Here is a 19451-nt window from a genome sequence, read left to right on the forward strand (position 1 = left end):
TGTTGGAATTCTGCCTACCTCAGCTAGATAAATACAGATACTAATAATCAATAGTGCCTGCCCACAAGGAGTTCACACTCTCACTGGAGTCAGTCATATAAACATAATTTAAATACACAGTATGGTAATAGAGCTACATAATTGCAGTGAGGAGGAACAGAGAAGGAAGAATTAACTTTACCTGCAACAGAAGGATTATGGAGTGTCCAAATTGCTTTACAGAAAAGGAGATGTTTCAGCTGAGTGTGGAAGTGTAAGTGGGATCATCAGGTGGACAGGATACAGAAAAATATTCCTGATGGAAGGTTGCCAGGAATAGAAAGTGTGTGTGTGTGTGTGTGTGTGTGTGTGTGTGTCTGTGTGTCTGTGTGGTGCAGAGGCATAGGTCTTTGCCACTGGAGTATAGTAGAGTGAGAAGACGGAGCTGATAGTAGAGTCTAGACAGATAACATATACAGATGAGTGGTAGAATAGGACTCAGGAAACAGACCCAGGGAAGATCTGTAGAGTTGGTGTTAACTTTTCACAAGCTAACAAACCTCCCCAGCCCACTCCTCCCTGGGTCACCGGAGTGCTTGCTGTGGATAAGTGGCCATCGCGTGAAGCACATGATCATTTTATCGTGCTCCACCATCTTTGTGCTTTCAGCAAATAGAACTTATCACAACAAAGGCCCAGAAGTCCAGATGTTTCAATTTCCTTTTTTTTCAGAGGAATGAGATGTTTTTGCATTTGCTACATTAGGACAGCACCTTCCAGTTAGACACTTAAATGATGTATCATTGCCTTATCAAATCACAAGAACAACATTTAACTAACAATAGCTGGGAAGAATTAGCATTAAATGCTTAAGAGCAATTCACAGGAAAGAATGATCAGCAGACAGCTATGCTCTACGGAGGGAGGAAAAATGAAAGAGCAACTGTTTCGAAATGACTTTTTGTGCAAAAAAGTATATTGTTTGGGTGTCTGGAGCACAATTAAGTATTAATTGGATTAAAAAACATGCATTTCACAGCATGATTTTAAAAACAAATACATTAATTAATTGAATAAAAATGGATATGCACTTCTGAGGTTGTGTGTAGGGCCTGAGTTTGGGTTTGGGTAGGCAGGTTTATAGCTACATTAAACTGCTGGGATTTTTACATTTAGAATATACCTTCTTGATAACATAGAAAACTAGAACAATAATGAGCAGAACTCAAAGCTTTACGAAAATGCTCTGAGGACAGTAAGTGTTTACTGCTTGATTCCTCAGGGGAAACAAAGGTATATGTATATGTTTTGAAGATAATAGGATTCTGTATAATAATCATTAGAAGGTAGCAAAAATAATTTTGCCCGATAGCTACTATGCTTCCATGGCAAGGTGACCAGTCTTTTTGATAAATGAATACATATATTCATATATATACGTAATAGAATTTTGGTGGTTTTTTTCGTGTAATTCATCAGACCATGGGAACATCAGTTGAAATGGTAGCAAAAGATCATACTAAAAAGATTGTTATTGGTTGTAGGAACACAATTGAATGATTCGCCAAGGGAATCAATGCTCACTTCCACCTTAGATAAGACACAAGTGAGAAGTGTCAGAGGTTTGAGGCTAGGTGCATGTTAGCAAGGAAGTCTGTGGAAACTCCTGTGGCAATTTAAAAGGAGAGTATATTTATTGCTTAACTTATTCAAAGAATACTTATTCACCTACTTATTAAGTGTGAAGCATGTGCTAAGCGCTTTAGAAAGATAGAGTCCAAATTAAAGCCTGCCCTCAGGCAGCCTACAGATTCTCTCTTTCCCTGTTGGAAAACGCCATCCTAAGGGAGCAAAGAACAACTACCCATGGTGTCTCTTAGAGCCTGCCTTAGATACTTGATTTCTTATGATATATAGAGAGAGATAGAGATACATTTCCCTCTCTCTCTCTCTCTGTCTCTCTCGACAGCAAGAGAGAGAGAGAGGATAAAATTCATTGCCAATGTAGAAAAGAGGAGCATTGCATCCTGATTTATCATATGAAACATTAGGAAAGTGAAAATAGTCTTTACAAAATAGACTTCTACCTAGACTTTTCTTTCCAAAGCTAATAATTAAGCTAAGGTTATCTGTTTTGCTGCAGAAAAACGAAGGTATATTTTTAAAGCCCGCTTCCTTAAAATGAAATGTAAATGTTTGCTCAAAGTTGTGTGAAAAATGAGAACATTTTAATTTGCTGAGAATAATAATTATCTACATTGATTTCCCTGCCAGTCCTTTATGTATTTCTCCTCCCATATTAATGGCATTACCATCCATGTAGCTTTCCAAGCTAGGACACGTTGAGTCATCCTCAATTTCTTCCTCTCTTACCTCTTCATACTTAGTCACTAGATCCTATTGATTCTACCTCTAGAATGTTTCTCAGATCTTTGCTCTTTTGCTCTACTGCCATTCCTTTTGTTTGTGTCTCACTTCTCTCTTGGACCACAGTAGTTGCTTACTTAATCTTTCACAGATTCTTTCAACAAACATTTATAGAACACTCACTGCTATGTGGTACTTATGTTATTAAAACCACCACAATTTTATCTCCTGTCCAGTCATATCTGAGCCCCAGATCCCATATCCAGCTGATTGATATCTCCATTTGACTGTCTATTAGTATTTTACACTTAACTTATCCAAAGCAGAACTCAGAATTCACCCTTCTTGAATCCCAGGCTCCCAGCTGGTTTCTCTCTCATTTACCCCTTTTCAGTAAATAGAACTGTCAGCCTGCTAGTAGCTCAAATGACAAATCTCAGAATCGTCTTTGATTCATCCCTTGTTCACTCCCCCTTATCCAATCTTTCAGCAAGTCCTATTGATTAGGCTTCTAGCATCTATCTTGAATCCAGTCACTTCTCCCCATCCCTGAGTCAGACCACCTGGTTCAAATCTAAGTACTGTCACTTACTAGCTATGCGGCCTTGGGTAATTCATGTCTGCAAGTCTTGGTTTCAAATGCAAAACCAGACTTTTTAAAGAAAAAAGTAGACACCATTTAAAAAAATTCCAGGAGTGTGGCTTTACCTATCAAGAGCCAAAGTCTGACTGAGTGAGAAAAAATATGCACTGATTTGGCATTTTTATCTCCCCCAAACTAATTTACTTTGACAGAGGAAAGGAAGGGGAGTTACTAGATTCTCAATGGGGGTGATGTCAATGCCTAGGGGAGTGTTTGGGCTTCTCACAATGATGGGGAGTCTCTACTGGTATTTCTTTGGTGGTTGCAATGGTAGGATTGTCTTGCCTTCACATGACTTTCAAATATTCCACTACATTCAGAAATCGGATTAGCTTTGATGCGTAGTAGGATTTCAAAGTATGTTTTTTGAGATATTTTATATTATAGAGAAGTATTTTGACCTGACATTTAAAAAGAAAACCTAGCTCATTTGTGAGAATCATACTTCCCTTTTTTCTTCACTCCAAAAATCTGTAATTTGTTTTGGTGTGTCATCTCTGCTTCATTTAAGGATATTTCCCGCTTTTTCTTATTGTATGTATATTTATAAGTCAAGTCTATTCTTCCTTACCCTACCACTATTTTTAATTCTAGTATCCACTAACACCTCTGCTCTTTCGATCTCTTCTTGAAAGGGATGGCTTCTGATCTTCCTTCTCTTTGTCCAAACAAGATATTTAAGAGACACAAGCATCTGACCGCTTCTTTATGTTGACTACTTTAGGTAGGTCTGAGCCTTTGCATGTTGAAATGTACAGAGTTCTATTATTAATTACTTTTTAAATCTCCTTTATATTACTGATTAGGGCATTTTATGTTAATTTTGTCAAATTATGTGTGTAATTAGATTCTATTACTTATGACATTTAAGTTGAGATTATTAAAGGTATTATTTCAAAATATTTGTTCAACAAAAATGAATATTGGGTCTGATGGGGTTGAAAACCACTGATTTAGATGCAAACATGCCCCTGAGAAAAGGGCATAGAAGAGCTGAAGGTGCTGGCAGACAAAAAGGCCTCATAGTTCGCTTGAGTAAGGAGCAGATCATGTGGACATGATGCTAAGCTTCTAACAGGGCAGCAGAACACTCGGCAGAAATCAAGACTTATACCTGAGTCCAGATGAGACTAACTACATATCAAGGGAGGGCAGTGGGAACAGGATACTCCCCACAGACCACCTTTCCTTCAGCCATTGCCAAGATGCTACATAAATTCCCGTAGTTTAGATCACCTAGAGGAAGGCAAAGAGAAAGGGGAATGAAGTGCAAACTTGAATATTGACTCCAAAGAGACAGAGGTTAACCAAGAAGTCCTGAGTTAACTTAAGTTGGATGCTTTTAATTTTCCTCTATCTCAGGAAATGGAATCTTACTGGCAAAGTTTCATTCTGTTGTTAGAAAATGAAGGAAGTTAGATCATTCCATATCGAGTTTGTGGACTGATGACTATAAATTGTTTTCTCCCCTGCTCCCATCCTCGTCCAAGCCCCCATCATCTCTTGCCTGGAAAACTGCGCTAGCCTCCCAACTGGTTTTCTGTCTTTCTTTCTTATCCTTCCTAATCCTAATCCATTCTTCGTGAAGCCGAGTGAGCTTTCAACATCAGTCATATCATTTCCTTGCTTAAAACTCCCCAGCGCTCCTTTGTACCCGTTATCATGGCTCTGAATAATCTGCCCCCAACCACCCTGTCTAGTGTCCTTTCTCTACCTTGAGCCCACCAAGGTCTTTCCCACTCCAGACCTTTGCACTTGTCATTCTGCTTAGAAAGCTGTTCTCTAAGATGTTTGGCACGGCTGGTTTACTCTAATCCTTCAGAGCTTGGCTCCTTTGCCTTTACATAACAACAGTCTTTTCCGACTGCCCAATGGAAAGGACTACCTCCTTCTTTCCACCTCTGCCATCTATTCTTTGTTATATCACTTTCTTTAGTTACCCTGATAGCACTTGTAATGATCTCAGTTGATATCCCAGTTGACAGCTACTCCATCCCTCCAGTTGCTGAGGCCCTAAACCTTGATGTCATCTTTGGCTTCCTCTTCCTTTTATATCCCATATTCAAACAACCAGGAAACACTGATAGTTCTGTCTTAAAAATGCAAGCAATCTGACCACTTACCACCCCTCCTCTGCTACCACCCTGTCTTGGTTACGAGATAGCCACTTAAGTGAAACGTTTTCCTGCTTCTACATTTGCTCTTTCATAGTCTGTTCTCAACAAAACAGTCAAAATGACCCTTTTAAAACTGTTCAAATCCTCCAGTGGCTCCCCATTTCTTGCAGAGTAAAATTCTTACTGTGGTCTACAAGGCCCAGCTATTTTACCCTGCTAGCATTTGAACACTTGAGGACAAAAATGATTGCCTTCAATGTTCACTAAAGTATTCCAAATACCTAAAAACACCTGGTACGTAGTAGGGGCTCAATAAGTATCTGTGGATTAAACGACTGGATCTTGTTTGATTACTCATTGTTTATGTTTCCACTGGTGGAATGTAAGATACATGGGGGCAGGATCCTTATTGGTCTTGTTTAATGTTGTATCCAAAGCACTCAGAACAGCACCTGGTAGACAGTAGGTGCTTGACAAGTTCTTGTTGAAGAAATAAGTGAATATCTACCTTGAAAAGATCATTGCAACTGCTTACACTATGCTGAGTTAATTGAATACAGGTAGCATAGTTTCCATTCATCGCTCATAGGCAGCTCTCTGTTGTGGATGAAGAGAGTTATATAACGAAGAAAAGAATGAACTGTTCATATAAATAGAACTTTATGGGAAGCAGTATATAGGGTTGTGGTTGCCCCAAAGTTACAATCATGTGGTGAACTGGAATACATTCAGTGTATATCAATCCTTTCTGTAGTTTGCCTTGCCTATACAAACTCTTCTGCTTAACCTCCTCAGGAAAAAGAAAGCTACTGCTTTCCTGGTTATCTGTAAAACTGCTTACCACAGGGGCTTTTTTTTTTGGTTTGTTTACAAAAATGAAAAAAAAAGTCATTTCAGTGTCTAAGAGCACTTTGTATTCTTGAAGGAGAGATTCATGCTGCCAATGACTTACATAACCTATTTTGTTTTTCATCTCTATGGAAGAGCATTCATATCACTATCTTCCTGTGTGCCAGTGCAGGGGATCCAAAACTATTCTCTGTGATTGTTTGGGTTGTTAATCTCTCCAGGGTTTCCTCAACATTCTCCAAGGCAGTTTCTGGCACCAAAGGGAAAATGGAGAAGTTGAGACGCAATTTTATCTCCCAATTGAACTTGATTAAATGGGGACTGTTCTAATCAAAAGTTTGAATCCTAGGGGAGTGTGATGTTGTTAATGGATTTGAGAATATTTGAGAAGAACAGGGAGGAAGAGTACTAAAGTAAAGACAGAGAAGGAATCAGGCAAGACAATAATTGTAGTAAAGCTTATTAAGGCATAAAATTAGGTGAACAAATTGCTTCCCAGATAGTGTTAAGCTCACTGCTAGACTGGCAAAGGAAGTGGAGGAAAGCTCTTTGAAAACATTATTTTTATTATTTTAATAATTTGTGTAGGAATCATAGTAGCTGCAATCTGTTAGCCAGAAACAATTGCCAGCTGGTGTCATCGTGGAGTAACTATAGTAGGCTGAATGCAAACATGTCTTTTTCTTTTTACCTGGAGAGCATTCAATTTTAGAAAGTTTCTATTCATTTTCGCCTGAATGTGAGGTCTGCCCTTGTAGATAAGGAAGCCTGTTTATTGCGTGATTTAACAGCTTCGATTAGGTTCCCACCAAGTTCCACAACTGTAATAGGGAGACCACACCTGGGGCAGTCTGTATTTACACAACCAAAGTTACCTATCATTAAAAATGAGCACTTGGGTACACGCCTGAGTTATCTACGTAATTGCTTGCTTCTCTGCATTGCTTTCATTGTGGTTACCTCAAGGAAATGGTGGTGCTCCATCAGTTATTTTGCTGAAAGCAAAAACATCTTCTGGGATAACATTCTTTGAAAAGGGTTAAAGGTACACTTATTTATGGAAACATACATTTTGTTAGCAATATAGCTGTTATATTTGTCATAATTTCTTCTTCCGAAATTCTCCTAAATAATTTCTTTTGACAATGATATAATCATGTTAAGATTGTTATTGTCTTTCCCCTGTCTATCTGGAAACTCACAGGCTAGGTGCCAAAATACTACAGGATGTAGAGATTTCTCAGCTTTGCCTATAAAGCCAGAGAGAGGGGGAAGATAATTTAATTGTTCTATTGCAATTCTATCATCTCTTCCTGCCTCTTGACACAGTCTCAAGAGGGGATAGAGGAATTATGGTCTCTGTTGTTGATGTTCATTGGATCTCTTCAATGGTGATTTGAACATATTTCAGGGATGTTAGTGGTTTTTAATCCTGGATCTGCTGTCATCTAGTTTTCCTTGGTTCAGTTTCCTCATCTCTGAAATGGGATATTACACTTCTCTTATCTCCTTAGAGTGTTGTTCTGAGACGCAAATGAGATAATGGTTAGGAAAGTGCTTTCTATTATACAAATTGCCACCAGCACTCAGGCTATACATTTGGGTAGCTAACAAGGTTATATTTATCCATGTGATATCAAGTGATTTTATTGAAAATGAGAAACTTCCAAAATAAAGTAATATAAAAAATATAATGAATTTGTACTTTGCCAAAGCAAAGGTAACATTTTTAAAAAGAGGCAATACCATTAGTTAGATGCACTCAGGAAATAATTGTTGGGTTTTATTGGGTTTTTGTTCTATCAATTTCTTGCTTTGGAGTGTAGTGTGATGCCGTTAATAGAATTTTAAACTTTAAGTGAGAGAAAAAGAAATAGAATCAACTAAGCATTAAAACAGCTGATTCATTTTACCCAACACCTTTCTTACTAATATAGGCTCGTACAGTACCAGGAAGGGCACTGTTTGTGGTTGTTTATAGAGTTGAAAAGAGGAAAGGAAGCAGAGGAAGAAAGCTTTGTTGAGAAGAATCTCACCTGCCCAGAACAATAAAAATAACTCCCTATGGGAAAGCGTTAGCATCTCTGGAAGAGATCTGGGTCTTAACTGATGGCTGGGAAGGGGACAGTCTGACAAATGGAAGAGATCAGCACTGTGTCTCAGGAAGAGTCAAGTACCGCATAGATCCCCGAAGAGGCCAGGTGGGAAGCCTGGCTGCTGTGAAGGCGTGGAATGCCAGGCGTAGTGGACTGGGAGTGGCAGGGTAGCCAGGAGGGACATGTTGGCCTGCACCTGGGAATCAAACTGCATTGTCTCTGCCTTCAACACCCTGCCACTCTCCTCTTGGGTCAGGCAGGCCCAGGGATTGTGGAGGGGCAGTTACTTCAATTTGATGTTACACCTAATCATTATCTGAAAAACAGAGACTGTTAGTCAACAAAGATTTGGTTCTCAGGTAGATGCAAAATTTAATGTTTGCAAAATAAAGTTTTAAAAAACATTTGCATCTAAACGGAGTTTATTTAGCTTATGAAATACAGTTAAGAGTAGGTCCTATGGTCCACGTTGCGGGGAAGGGGGGAATCTCGCACGTTTTGGAGCTCAGTGTGTATTAGCAGGATGAATTTTAGGAGGTGACCCATAAACTCCTCTTACGTTCTAAGTACTGCATGGTTGTGGGCTGGATGGTCTGGTGCTGGAAGAAATGAAGCGTGTGTTGAACACAGAGCCTGAGATACGTAGGTTCCTGATGGATAACTGATGAATGGATGCTGGTTGAAGAAAGCTGTAGAGTTGGACCAAGTTGTGGAGGAGCAGTTGTAGTTAAGGAACGACTGGAATAAAACTTGAGGACCAGTTAGAATGTCTTGGGTAGAAATTAAAAGCGGGCTGGAGCCAGTCTCCCTTGCCGACAAGGGACCGGCCAACTCGTGTCAAGTCCGGTTTAGGTGGGTCTGCCCAGCAGCGTGCAGGTGTTATCCCTGCAAATAGGCCAGCCAGATTTCTGTCCACTCAGATTGAGAAACTGCAGATCTGGCGGTCTCAGATCAGCGCCAGCGACGCTCTCCTTGGGCCTGTCCTCGCTCCGCCTTTGCCTTTCCCCCAAATCTATTCTCGCTCTCGGCTGAAGGGATTCCCACCCCCAGCTGCCTCCTCCGAGCCCCGTGGAGCGGCCGACTCCTCCCCTGGAAACTCCTCCGGGGCTGGGGAAGGCTTTGGCGCATGCTCCGTACCTAGGGCAGGTTTTTGCTGCGGGTAGCACGGCTCCCGTCACACCGGCTGGCGGGTTGTGGCGGTGCCAGCCTGTGTGTGCGAGTGTGTCTGCGTGCCCGCGCCTGGGCGGACCGACCCGGAGCAGCAGTGCGACTCGCCTGGAGAGGCGGCTCCGCACAGGCGCCTCGCCCGCAGCGGCCGCAGGGGCTCCTCGGCAAACTTGCGGCGTGCGCCGGCCGTCCTCGCGCCTCCCGCGCCCCGCCACCGGAGGGCACAGGCGCCGGGCGCGCGGGCGGGGCGCGGTGCCCGCGGCCGGCCGGGACGGCGGGGCCGGGCCGCGCCTTCGCCCTTGGCCGGCGCCCTGGCGAGCCTCATGCAGCCCCCGCGCTCGCGGCCGCAGCTGCCCGGGGCAGGTCCAGCACCCGAGCCGCGCTCCGCTGCGCCTGAGCGCCCGAGCGCCGGCGGCGGGATGCCCCGCGTCGCCTGAGAGCGCGCGCCGCGCCCGGGAGGGAGCAGGGATCCGGCCGAGCCGGGCGCCCCGGGAGCGCAGGGCTCCCCACGCCGCAACCGCGCGCCGGCGCCCGCCTTCCCGCTCGGCTCCCAGGCCCCGGCCCCGCCAGCCCCCGGGTGCCGCGGGGCCGCCAGCCAGCCGCACGCCTCGGCGTCAGGGGCATGGAGGAGCGGCGGGCTCGGAGCCGCGCCCCGGAGTCCCCGAAACTTCCGAGCGGGCGCCCGTCCGCGCCGCTGCCGCCGCCGCTTCGTCTGCCGGCCTGAGAGCAGGACCATGGATGAAAGGTTCAACAAGTGGCTCCTGACGCCGGTGCTCACTCTCCTCTTCGTGGTCATCATGTACCAGTACGTGTCCCCCTCCTGCACCAGCTCCTGTGCCAACTTCGGGGAGCAGCCCCGCGCGGGGGAGGCCGGCCAGCTTGCAGCTGCGGGACCCGCCCGCCGGGCACAGCCGCCCCTCGAGGAGTGGGAGCGGCGGCCCCAGCTGCCCCCACCGCCCCGGGGGCCTCCCGAGGGGCCGCGGGGGGTCGCGGCGTCGGAGGACGAAGACGAGGACCCGGGGGACCCCGAGGAGGAAGGGGAGGAGGAGGAAGAGGAGCCGGACCCCGAGGCCCCCGAGAACGGCTCCTTGCCCCGGTTCGTGCCTCGCTTTAACTTCACCCTGAAGGACCTGACCCGCTTCGTGGATTTCAACATCAAAGGGCGCGACGTGATCGTGTTCTTGCACATCCAGAAGACCGGGGGCACCACGTTCGGCCGGCACCTGGTGAAGAACATCCGGCTGGAGCAGCCGTGTAGCTGCAAAGCGGGCCAGAAGAAGTGCACCTGCCACCGGCCCGGCAAGAAGGAGACGTGGCTCTTCTCCCGCTTCTCCACCGGCTGGAGCTGCGGGCTGCACGCCGACTGGACGGAGCTCACCAACTGTGTGCCGGCCATCATGGAGAAGAAAGACTGTCCCCGCAACCACAGCCACACCAGGTACTGTCCCGTGCCCCGTCCCGCTTCCTGCCACTTCCCTGCCCATCTCCCCCATTCCCCGACCTCGGGTGGCCCTGCGCTCTCTAGGCGTGCTGGTGGTTCCCCAGCATCTTCTGGGGATTGGGGCACTGGTTTTGGGAGAGGGATAAGAAGCCTCTGGATAGTGCCCTGGTCTTGAACTCGCTCCTCCCCTCGCCCCATCGCTTCCTGCCACTTCCCTTTCACCTTCAAAGGTGTCCGGAGCCGTTGTGTGTGTCCTTCCTTGTGCCCAGCATGGTGTGACCTCCCTCAGAGCAGACGCTGGGAAAACCGTAGAATGGCAAGGAGCCTGGGTTAGACCAACAAGGTCGGATCTTGTACTTAAGTTATGTGAGTGGAAACCCAAACCTGGTAAAAGGCAGGGGAGCTTGACATAGAGAGGCAAGGCCGGAGGTTTCCAGGCATGCTGAAGCCAGAGACGAGACTAATCCCTCCATAAGTGGTTCTTGGGTGGCTGCTTGCCAGCTCAGGAAACAATCCTCTTGATGCCGCTTTGAAGATATGCGTTCAAAATTCCTGCTCTACCTTGATAACCCTAATTCTGGAGATGGTCTTTGTTGCTGAGCAATGCCAGGATTTGGACTCATGCTGTTCTCAGCAAGATTTCCACTTCCCCCCAGGACAATCCACCAACTCATTCCAAAAGTATTTGTTAAATGCCTACTGTGTGCCTGGCAGTGTGCTAAATGCTGAGTGAATATAAGAATGTAATAAGTAAAATCCCTTCCTTTCAGGATAGAATGGCTTTCTCTGCCACCCACCCCCCACTTTTAAATAGTAATACTGCTGAGAATTAGGAAAGTTTGAAATCTGAATAGCCAATGAAACTGCTTACATTATTAACATCTTTTGAGAGAGGCATAGGCTTAAGAATTTGGTTGAATGTTCTTTCTGCCCAGTGCAGTTTGAAGATTAATCTGACATGCTTGCTCAAGGGACTAAAATATTAAAAGCTTGAAACACTAGTTTATTGAAGTTTTTATCTTAAAGGTTTCAAACAATTTGGTGTAAGGAAGTAGAAATTTAAAAACTCAAGCTCAATATGTTGATATCAGTTAGCTTTTGCATTTGACATTATGGAAAAGCTTCACTTACTGGAAGCTACCCAGATTCTGGAATTCACCACCACTGAAGCATCTAATTCTACTTCATTTCTCCAAGAATGAGCAAAATTTCATTATGGGATTTTTTTCCTCTGGCAGTTTTTCAAATACTTTCTCTCCTCCTTGCTCCTTTCACTGTTTAATGGAAATTGGTTAGAATAAGAGGCTGGTTGGGCTGGGAATGAAGGCATGAGACTCCTCCCTTAGTATATTTTAAAGACCTTTTTACTTTTAAAGATTTCTAATTGTGTAGTATTTTAGATCCTGCCACTCTATTTTAGCTTAAAACAGTTTTCCAATTAAGTTTTACTTCAAACTTTCTAACATACAATACTAATATTTTAGTGAGAGACAATCTCTGCTACATTTCACCCCAAATTGCACTTTTTGTTTTTAGGCGCCTATGTATTAATTCCTGAACGATCCAAAAGAGTTTGCTGGTCTGATGTCCAGCTTCTATTTCACTAAAACTAGAGACTTTGATTATCAATAGAAGCATCTAATGACTCTTCAGTAAAGATCAGCATTATTTTCGACCAATGTATATAAAAGTCTTAGTAGACAGGTGAAGATTTTGAAGGAATTAGAAATTATAGAATCTAAAACTAATTGGACTTTTGCTTAGTGATGAAGTGATGCTGCTGCCACAGACCACGCATAGATTACAGCAGTAAGGTCTCACTTTTATAGGAGAAACTCAGTGTCTGTCTGCTCTGTAACATGGGAAAATTCCACCTCGGCTATTTGAACATATGGTTTCTATTGCACAGTCAAATGCTTTTCTTTGTTTAGCGATGGACCATGAACACTCGTGTCTCCCTGAATCACAAGTTATCAGATAATCACCCTGCACTGTTTTGTTTTAATTTTTGTGATAGTGTGTTTTTTGGTACCACTTTTATGATCCTTCTTCCTTTTCCTCCTCCTCCACTCTCCCCTTCTTAGTTACTTTTCTTCTCTAGATGCTGCAGCATCTAGATGGAGTAGTTGTGGTTTATGTGAGGTGTCCTGCATCAAAAGCTATAGGGAAAAAGTTGAAGAGATGTTCAGTAGCATCTTCCTCACAGAGAAGATTGAATTAGTTGTCTGTCATTGGAATGTCTGGGTATAACATTCTACAGTCAACTAGATTAGCCTGGATAATGGAGGGTACATTTCCACAATGCAAAATGGCAGATAATCTATTGCTACATAATGGGAACAAGTTTCTTTTTCAAATAGGGCTGACTCTAAGCAAAATCAAGAATAGGTCATGTTGATTTTAACTTCCTAGTCTCTTTGCTTTTGGTTCTCCCCAAGCTTTCCCTCCCTGTTTCTCACAAGGATCAGTGCCCCCGTGGGTCAGGTAATGGTAAGAGCAAAGATTCTGGAGTCAGATGGATATGGCTCTTGTGCTTACTAGCTGTGTAACCAGGAGTTACACAGTACTCTTTCTAAGCCTCAACTTCTTCATCTTTAAAGCATAGGTAATAATTAGTGCTTCTCTCGTAGATGTGTTATGAGAACTGAGTGGCAAAATGCATGCAAAGTGCTTAGCATAGTGTCTATGCATAGTATAATATGCCAGTATATGATACTTAGTACTTAATATGCAGGTATACAGTAATACTTAGACATTAGTTGTCAAATTGTAACAATATTTTCCATCATCAAGACCTTCTTTCACAAAAGGATCAAGGTCAGTTCCTTAGAGCAGCTCAGTGTAAATGGGTCACTTTAATTTCTAGAGATGCCATTGTATGATTTTTTGTATTAAGACAGAACCCAAAGTTCCAAACTTTAGAAATAAATTGAAAGTTGTAGACATTTGGGCATCAGTTATTGCAGGGAACAAGATAGGAAACAGGGATGGAGGACACATGATATAATTGGGTATATATTCTGTTGGTGACAAGAAAAACTGGAATAGTGAGAGAGGAGGTAGGAACATCCAGGACCAAAGGTAGAAGTCGGAAGCCAACTCTGAAAGGAGATGCATGGTAAGGTTGAAGGAGCCATCCTGTGGATTACATGGGCCCAGGAAGGGGCAAGGCTCAGAGGCTGGCAGTTTAGATCCAGCGCAGAGGGCATTTCTGATCACAGAAATTGGTTAGAATAAGATAGGAAGCTAATAGGAAAATGGCACATCTGAATGACCTCTTTTATCATATCACTGATGATTTCTTCCCATTATTATTCCTTTGCTTTTTTCCCCCAATTATTTCTTTGGTAGGTTATTCTTTCTTATTATCTTTATGCTTCCTTCTTTATTACTGCGCATTTTCTCTTTATCTGCATGCCCAGGTCTTTAGAAGACTCTTCTTTACCATTGTTGAGTATGCGTAGAATCACAGCATTTTTTTTTATGGCTAAAAAAGACTGAAGAGATATTATAGTCCCATGATTTATACTGTTAGTGGGTAATTTAATTCTAAGGCGATGAAATGATATGTCTAAGGTTTCCCCAGGGAACTCGTGTCTTCATTTTGGTAATTTATATTCAATGTTTTGCCAATTGTTCCTTCTGTTTACTATGGAAAATATAGCGGAGGGTGTTGTAAGCACTTCCTGTGTGCCAGGCACCTTGCTAGTTCTAGAAATATGATTTTGAACAGATATTGTCAGCCCTATGGAGCTTAGGCTGTTAGGGAAGATAGACTTTGATCTTCTTTGGTGAGTATTGTTCTCCTAAGAGAATCTCTTAAATAACGCTGGAAAGAGATTCCATCCATACCTTTTGTAGGGTGGGATGGCAATTTTTCTCTTTTATGACCCACGTTTTATTGGTCCTATTAGAGTAGTTGGAACCCTATGAATATTGTAATAGATTGTAATAGATAGGTGTTGCAAATGAAAACCTAAATTTAACTGAATTCAGCCAGAGAAGAATTATTGGCTTAAATAACCAGACCACAGGAAAGGTAGCGGTAAAGTTGGTTTCAGGAATGACTGCAACTGGAGATTTTGGGTCTTTCTCCCTACTCTCCTTTGCATATTGACTTCATTCTACCAAATTGGCTTATCTCATTAAATGGGTAAATAGCTGTCATCTCCAATAGCTCCACAAGCCAAGAGGAAAGTAGGCCTTCTCTGAGTTCCAGTTTGAAATCTTGAGGAATGACTCTGATTAGCCTAGCTTGGAACTTGTGAGTATTCTTTCAACCAATCAATGTGGCCAGGGAGATGAGGTTCTCTGACCCACTTTTCATCGTAGAACCATCCCCATGCCTGGTATGTGTGTGTGTGTGTATGTATATATGTATGTGTGTTATCACAAGAAGGAGAGCTAGCATAGATATGGCTCCTGGGTAGACCATTGGGTTCTGGACAGTCCTTCCAATTGTGTCAGATATAGGTGTAAATAAGTGAGAAATAAATGACACTTCAGATCTCTTCTTTGCATTCCATTTAGGAACGTTTTTAAGTCAGACTACAACTCCAGTTTATTTGCAGCATCTGGGAACCATGTCATATGAGGAATAATTGAAAGAATTGATATTTAATACAGAGATGGGAAAAATAAAGAAAGAAATAAAGGTTGTTTCCAATGCTCCAAGAAGGAGGATGTGGGAAGATGGAGGAGACTTCTTCTGTATTTCTCCAGAGGACGCAACTAGAATAAGTAGGATAAGGACAGCAATTCAGAGTAAGAAAGAACTTCATAAAATCTGTAACTGTCTAAAATGAGAATGAACTCTTTTGTGAAGTGTTCCCCAGTGGTGAAAACTTTAGCCATGGCTGATTAGCCATTGATGTTGTAAGAGGAATTCCTTCCTGGGGAAGGGCTTAGCCTGTATGGCCTTTTATTTTAAGATTTTGTATTCTAATCTACGCTGAGTTCAGAGCATCTTCTTTCTTCTCCCCTTTTCTGCTCTATGCAGAGAAAATAAAATCAACTTCCAAAAAAAAAAAAAAAGGGATCATAAGTGAACTAGTCAGTTCTCAAACATTTTTAAATATTATACCAAGGGAACTTTTGATAAAGCACAGTCTGATGGCGTGAACTGTCTTACACATTCAGGGCCAAGAGCAATAAATAGATGCTGTGTACTAGAATGTCTGCTTCTTAATAATAAGTATAAAAAGATAAGATGAGAAAATATAACACAACTTGCCACAAAAAGCCGTAACCACTTTGAAACATCATCTGGTTATTGCTTTTCCTTTAGACAGCAGGCTAAAATATACAGTGAGGCTGCAGAGCTCTGTTTCAAAGACTATCTAGAATATTACGGCCCCTAGTGCCTTCTAAAGCATCATCTTTTTGATGTCTCTTCTAATTAGAAATGTTGAACTGCAAAGAAGGTTAATTTTCACCATCAGGTTTGTGTGTAGCATAAGACTAAGGAGATAAGAGATTGTTCTGTCTATATGCCATAGCCACTTACATGCTCATTACAGAGTCTCTTAAAGTACTGCTTCTGGTTCAAACCACCAATATTTGCTATAAATCAGAAGGAGGTTGAATTAAACCCATTCAGTTTTTTGCGTTGTGAAGATAAAACTGGAAGCTGTAAATGGTAATAATTTATTTTTCTGCCTTTTTCCAGATGGTTTCCTTGGGATTTTTGAAGAGGTTGATTTTAGAGACATATAAACGTTCATTTAATAATTGGAAGCTAGGTAAATTTAGTCACTAACAGTGTGCATTTGCTTAATCTTAGGCTTGTTTTATTATTCTCAAAAGCTAATTATTATCATCTCATTTTGGCTAAGGACAATCAGAATCTTATGGCATTTCACAGTTGTTTATACTTGATAATGCATTACACAGGTTTAATTGAGACTGGCAAATCTTAATGTGATTTTAAAAGTCATGAAATAAATTATTGGGCCAAGAAATAGATTTAGTATGAAAATAATTAAATGGGGAACCCAAATTAATATTTTGTTGTAATCAATTATCTGGTTTGTGATGTTTATCATGTATGAATTCTCCGTTGATTTTAATTGGCTAATATAACTTTGTTTTAATTGTAGCTCAGCATTTAACTATGTGTTGGAAAGTGTACTAAACATTTATCTTAGACGATATCGTTTGTTTATGTCTTCCTCTAGCAAATTCACTTGCTCAGTAAAGCACCTGTAAAGTTCCCAGCACAGAGACTGACCTGTAGAACATGCTCAATCAATGTCAGCTAAAAATATATGGCATGTTCTAGAATACCCTGTAAAAATATCAGCATAACTTAACAAGATTGTGATTCTTTAAAAGATGGAATTATCAGACATTTTGTAGCGTGACTCTTATTTTGGGTGCAAGTTCTAATTCTTAGTAGTTGCCTTCCATAATTAGCAAGATGTCAGCTCCCCTGATTCTCTAGAAGATGAGTGAAAGTAAGTACAGAGGCCAAAGCTTATTGGACCATTGGAGGACATTTCTCCTCTTAGATAGTATGCCACAAATCAAAAATTCATTTGGGTACAAACAGATGTACTCGCCTTTTGGGAGGGTTAATCTCATCATTCATTCTCACTTTAGGAAAAAATCAGCCTTAACGGAGAGCATGGAAACTTTGATGTAGGATGGGAGGATGAGAAAAGTGCAAATAATGTAGACTCTGGATTACTACTGGTGAAGCCAGGTGGTGGTGGTGGTTGTAGTTAGAGACTGCGAGACTGGAGAGCAGTGGGAGAAGACCCTAAGTTAGGAAAAAAGTCCTCAAGGGATAAAATCAATGACGAATTTATCATCCTCTGAAAATCACTGAAAATTGTGCTGATGCCCAGTTGGTGAATGTAATTAGGATAATGTTTAAGAGCATGAAAAATGAAGTCAAACTAGCAGGATTTTGATCTGGGTCAATCACTTACTGTCACATAACCCTGCATAAGTCAGCTACCTGCTCTGTACTTCAATTTCCTTCTCTGGAAGATGGGAGGAATAATAGGACTATCTCATGGTGAGCACTGATAATACACATGACATCTTCAGACAGAGCCTGACGCATATAAGAGTTAGCTATTATTATTTTATCGTGGAACTCATCTTATACATCCATGCTGTTTTGTGTAAAAATAAAATGATAGGTCAACCTGTACTATCCTTTTTGAATCTGGAACTTTTCATCTTGAATGATGCAAAAATGAACTTTCAAGCTGTGATGCGAAAGAAAAGTCATAAATGATAAAAGTAAATGTTAATTCTTAGTATGCCATGGACATTCGAGCACTTAATGAATGCTGTTGAATGGAAACTTATGATCTTTCTTTTCTTCAGTGTATCATGTTATTTTTTTATGGGAAATTAATGAAACAGCAACAAAAATGTTTAAACACATACAATTAAATTCATAAATGAACCTATCTTTCAGTGAAATTGAATGAGTTGCCTGTGGGCATATATTTGTAGTTCATTGTGATTATTAACATCTTCCCATGCTTTTATTGGTAAATACTGTGTCATTTGTTGTCAGAACCTTGCACTTTACACCATATGTTCACGGTGGTCCCTGCATTCTAGTTGATAAACATAGAGGGTAGAAATGCTTACCACCTTGATGTCTTCCATATTTGTATCTTCCAAAGAATTCAAGGTTATGGATGTCTGACTGCAAGCCTGGATGATAGCTTCTATATTTTGTGGAGTCTAATTAGGAACTTTTAGAATTTTATAGGTTTACTTCAAAAGTGAAAACATAGACCTAGAAAGAAAAGTCAACAAGACTTTAAAGATAGATATGTGGTAATTTGCTGCATGTGTGGGAATCTGAAGGTGAGATCCTTATAATGCAGTAGAGAACAAGGTGACATGCCAAGGGAGAGAGAACAGACAGTGATAATGTAGAGTGTAAATTAGAAGGATGCTACGGAGGAGGGAGAGAGGAAGGATGGAAGTAGTCAAGGTGAAGAATGAAGTCCTAAAAGAACTGAATCCGAAGGTAATGTTGAAAGTAGAAGTCAGAAATTTATCTTGTATGCGATGTTTGTCTCATTAGTACATTTATGGGAAGCAATCAACTATCCAGGAGGCTATCTGACTTGGAGCGCTGGTATATTTAAATGCTGCTGATTTTTTTTTAATTTACTTATACGTTCTTTTTCAGTATAAGGTTACTGTTTTAAAACATTGGAGCTGTATTAGTTAGAATCCTGGAAGCAAGCAGGGGCACACTCTGGGGTTGCAGAGGGACTAGTTACAGAGGTATGGATGGGGTAGAGGCACCAACATTGGACCTCAGGTACCTTGCAACTAATAACAAGGTGAAACTGTTAACCCCCATGGGCCTGAAGTAGCAGAGGGAGAGAACCATGTGGTCAGCATCCACTGTCTGCTGGGAGCCTGACAAGAGCTACAGTCTCAGTGGGAGGAAGGGCTTCCTTATAGGAGCTGTTTGTAAAAGCAGCTACTGCCAGAAGTATGGAGCTGAGGCAAAGAGGAAGGGGTGGGGGAGGAACTGTCTTGACCACTTTCTCCTCCCACCAGTCCATCTCCTTCCATTGTTTTCTATTGGCTGAGTCCAGCTAGAAGCTAAAGAACAAGAGAGCTAGTTGATATGCTCCATGTGTTTCAGCAAGGCAGAGAAAGATGGAGAATGGATTTGGGGTTGCGGGGGTGGGAGGGATGAAAATGGAGAATAACTAGCATAGTACCTTAAAATATTTCTTCTAATTCATTTTATGAATACCCCGTTCAGTTCTACAAATGAGACCGAGAATAAATACCCTTTCTTT

At 41.9% G+C, this 19451-nt stretch overlaps 1 protein-coding gene across 1 annotated transcript in view; it reads left to right on the forward strand.

Annotated features, from left to right (window-relative positions):
• Nucleotides 1–9827: 9827 nt before the first annotated feature.
• The window catches only part of HS6ST3 (heparan sulfate 6-O-sulfotransferase 3), a 662050-nt gene continuing 652426 nt past the window's right edge, over nucleotides 9828–19451 (forward strand). The window contains exon 1 of the mRNA XM_070579083.1: nucleotides 9828–10656. Coding sequence (XP_070435184.1) covers nucleotides 9953–10656 — 704 coding nt within the window. The 5' untranslated portion in view covers nucleotides 9828–9952. The remainder of the gene's footprint in view (nucleotides 10657–19451) is intronic.

Source organism: Equus przewalskii, chromosome 16, assembly GCF_037783145.1.
Source record: "Equus przewalskii isolate Varuska chromosome 16, EquPr2, whole genome shotgun sequence".
Lineage (NCBI taxonomy): Eukaryota > Metazoa > Chordata > Mammalia > Perissodactyla > Equidae > Equus > Equus przewalskii.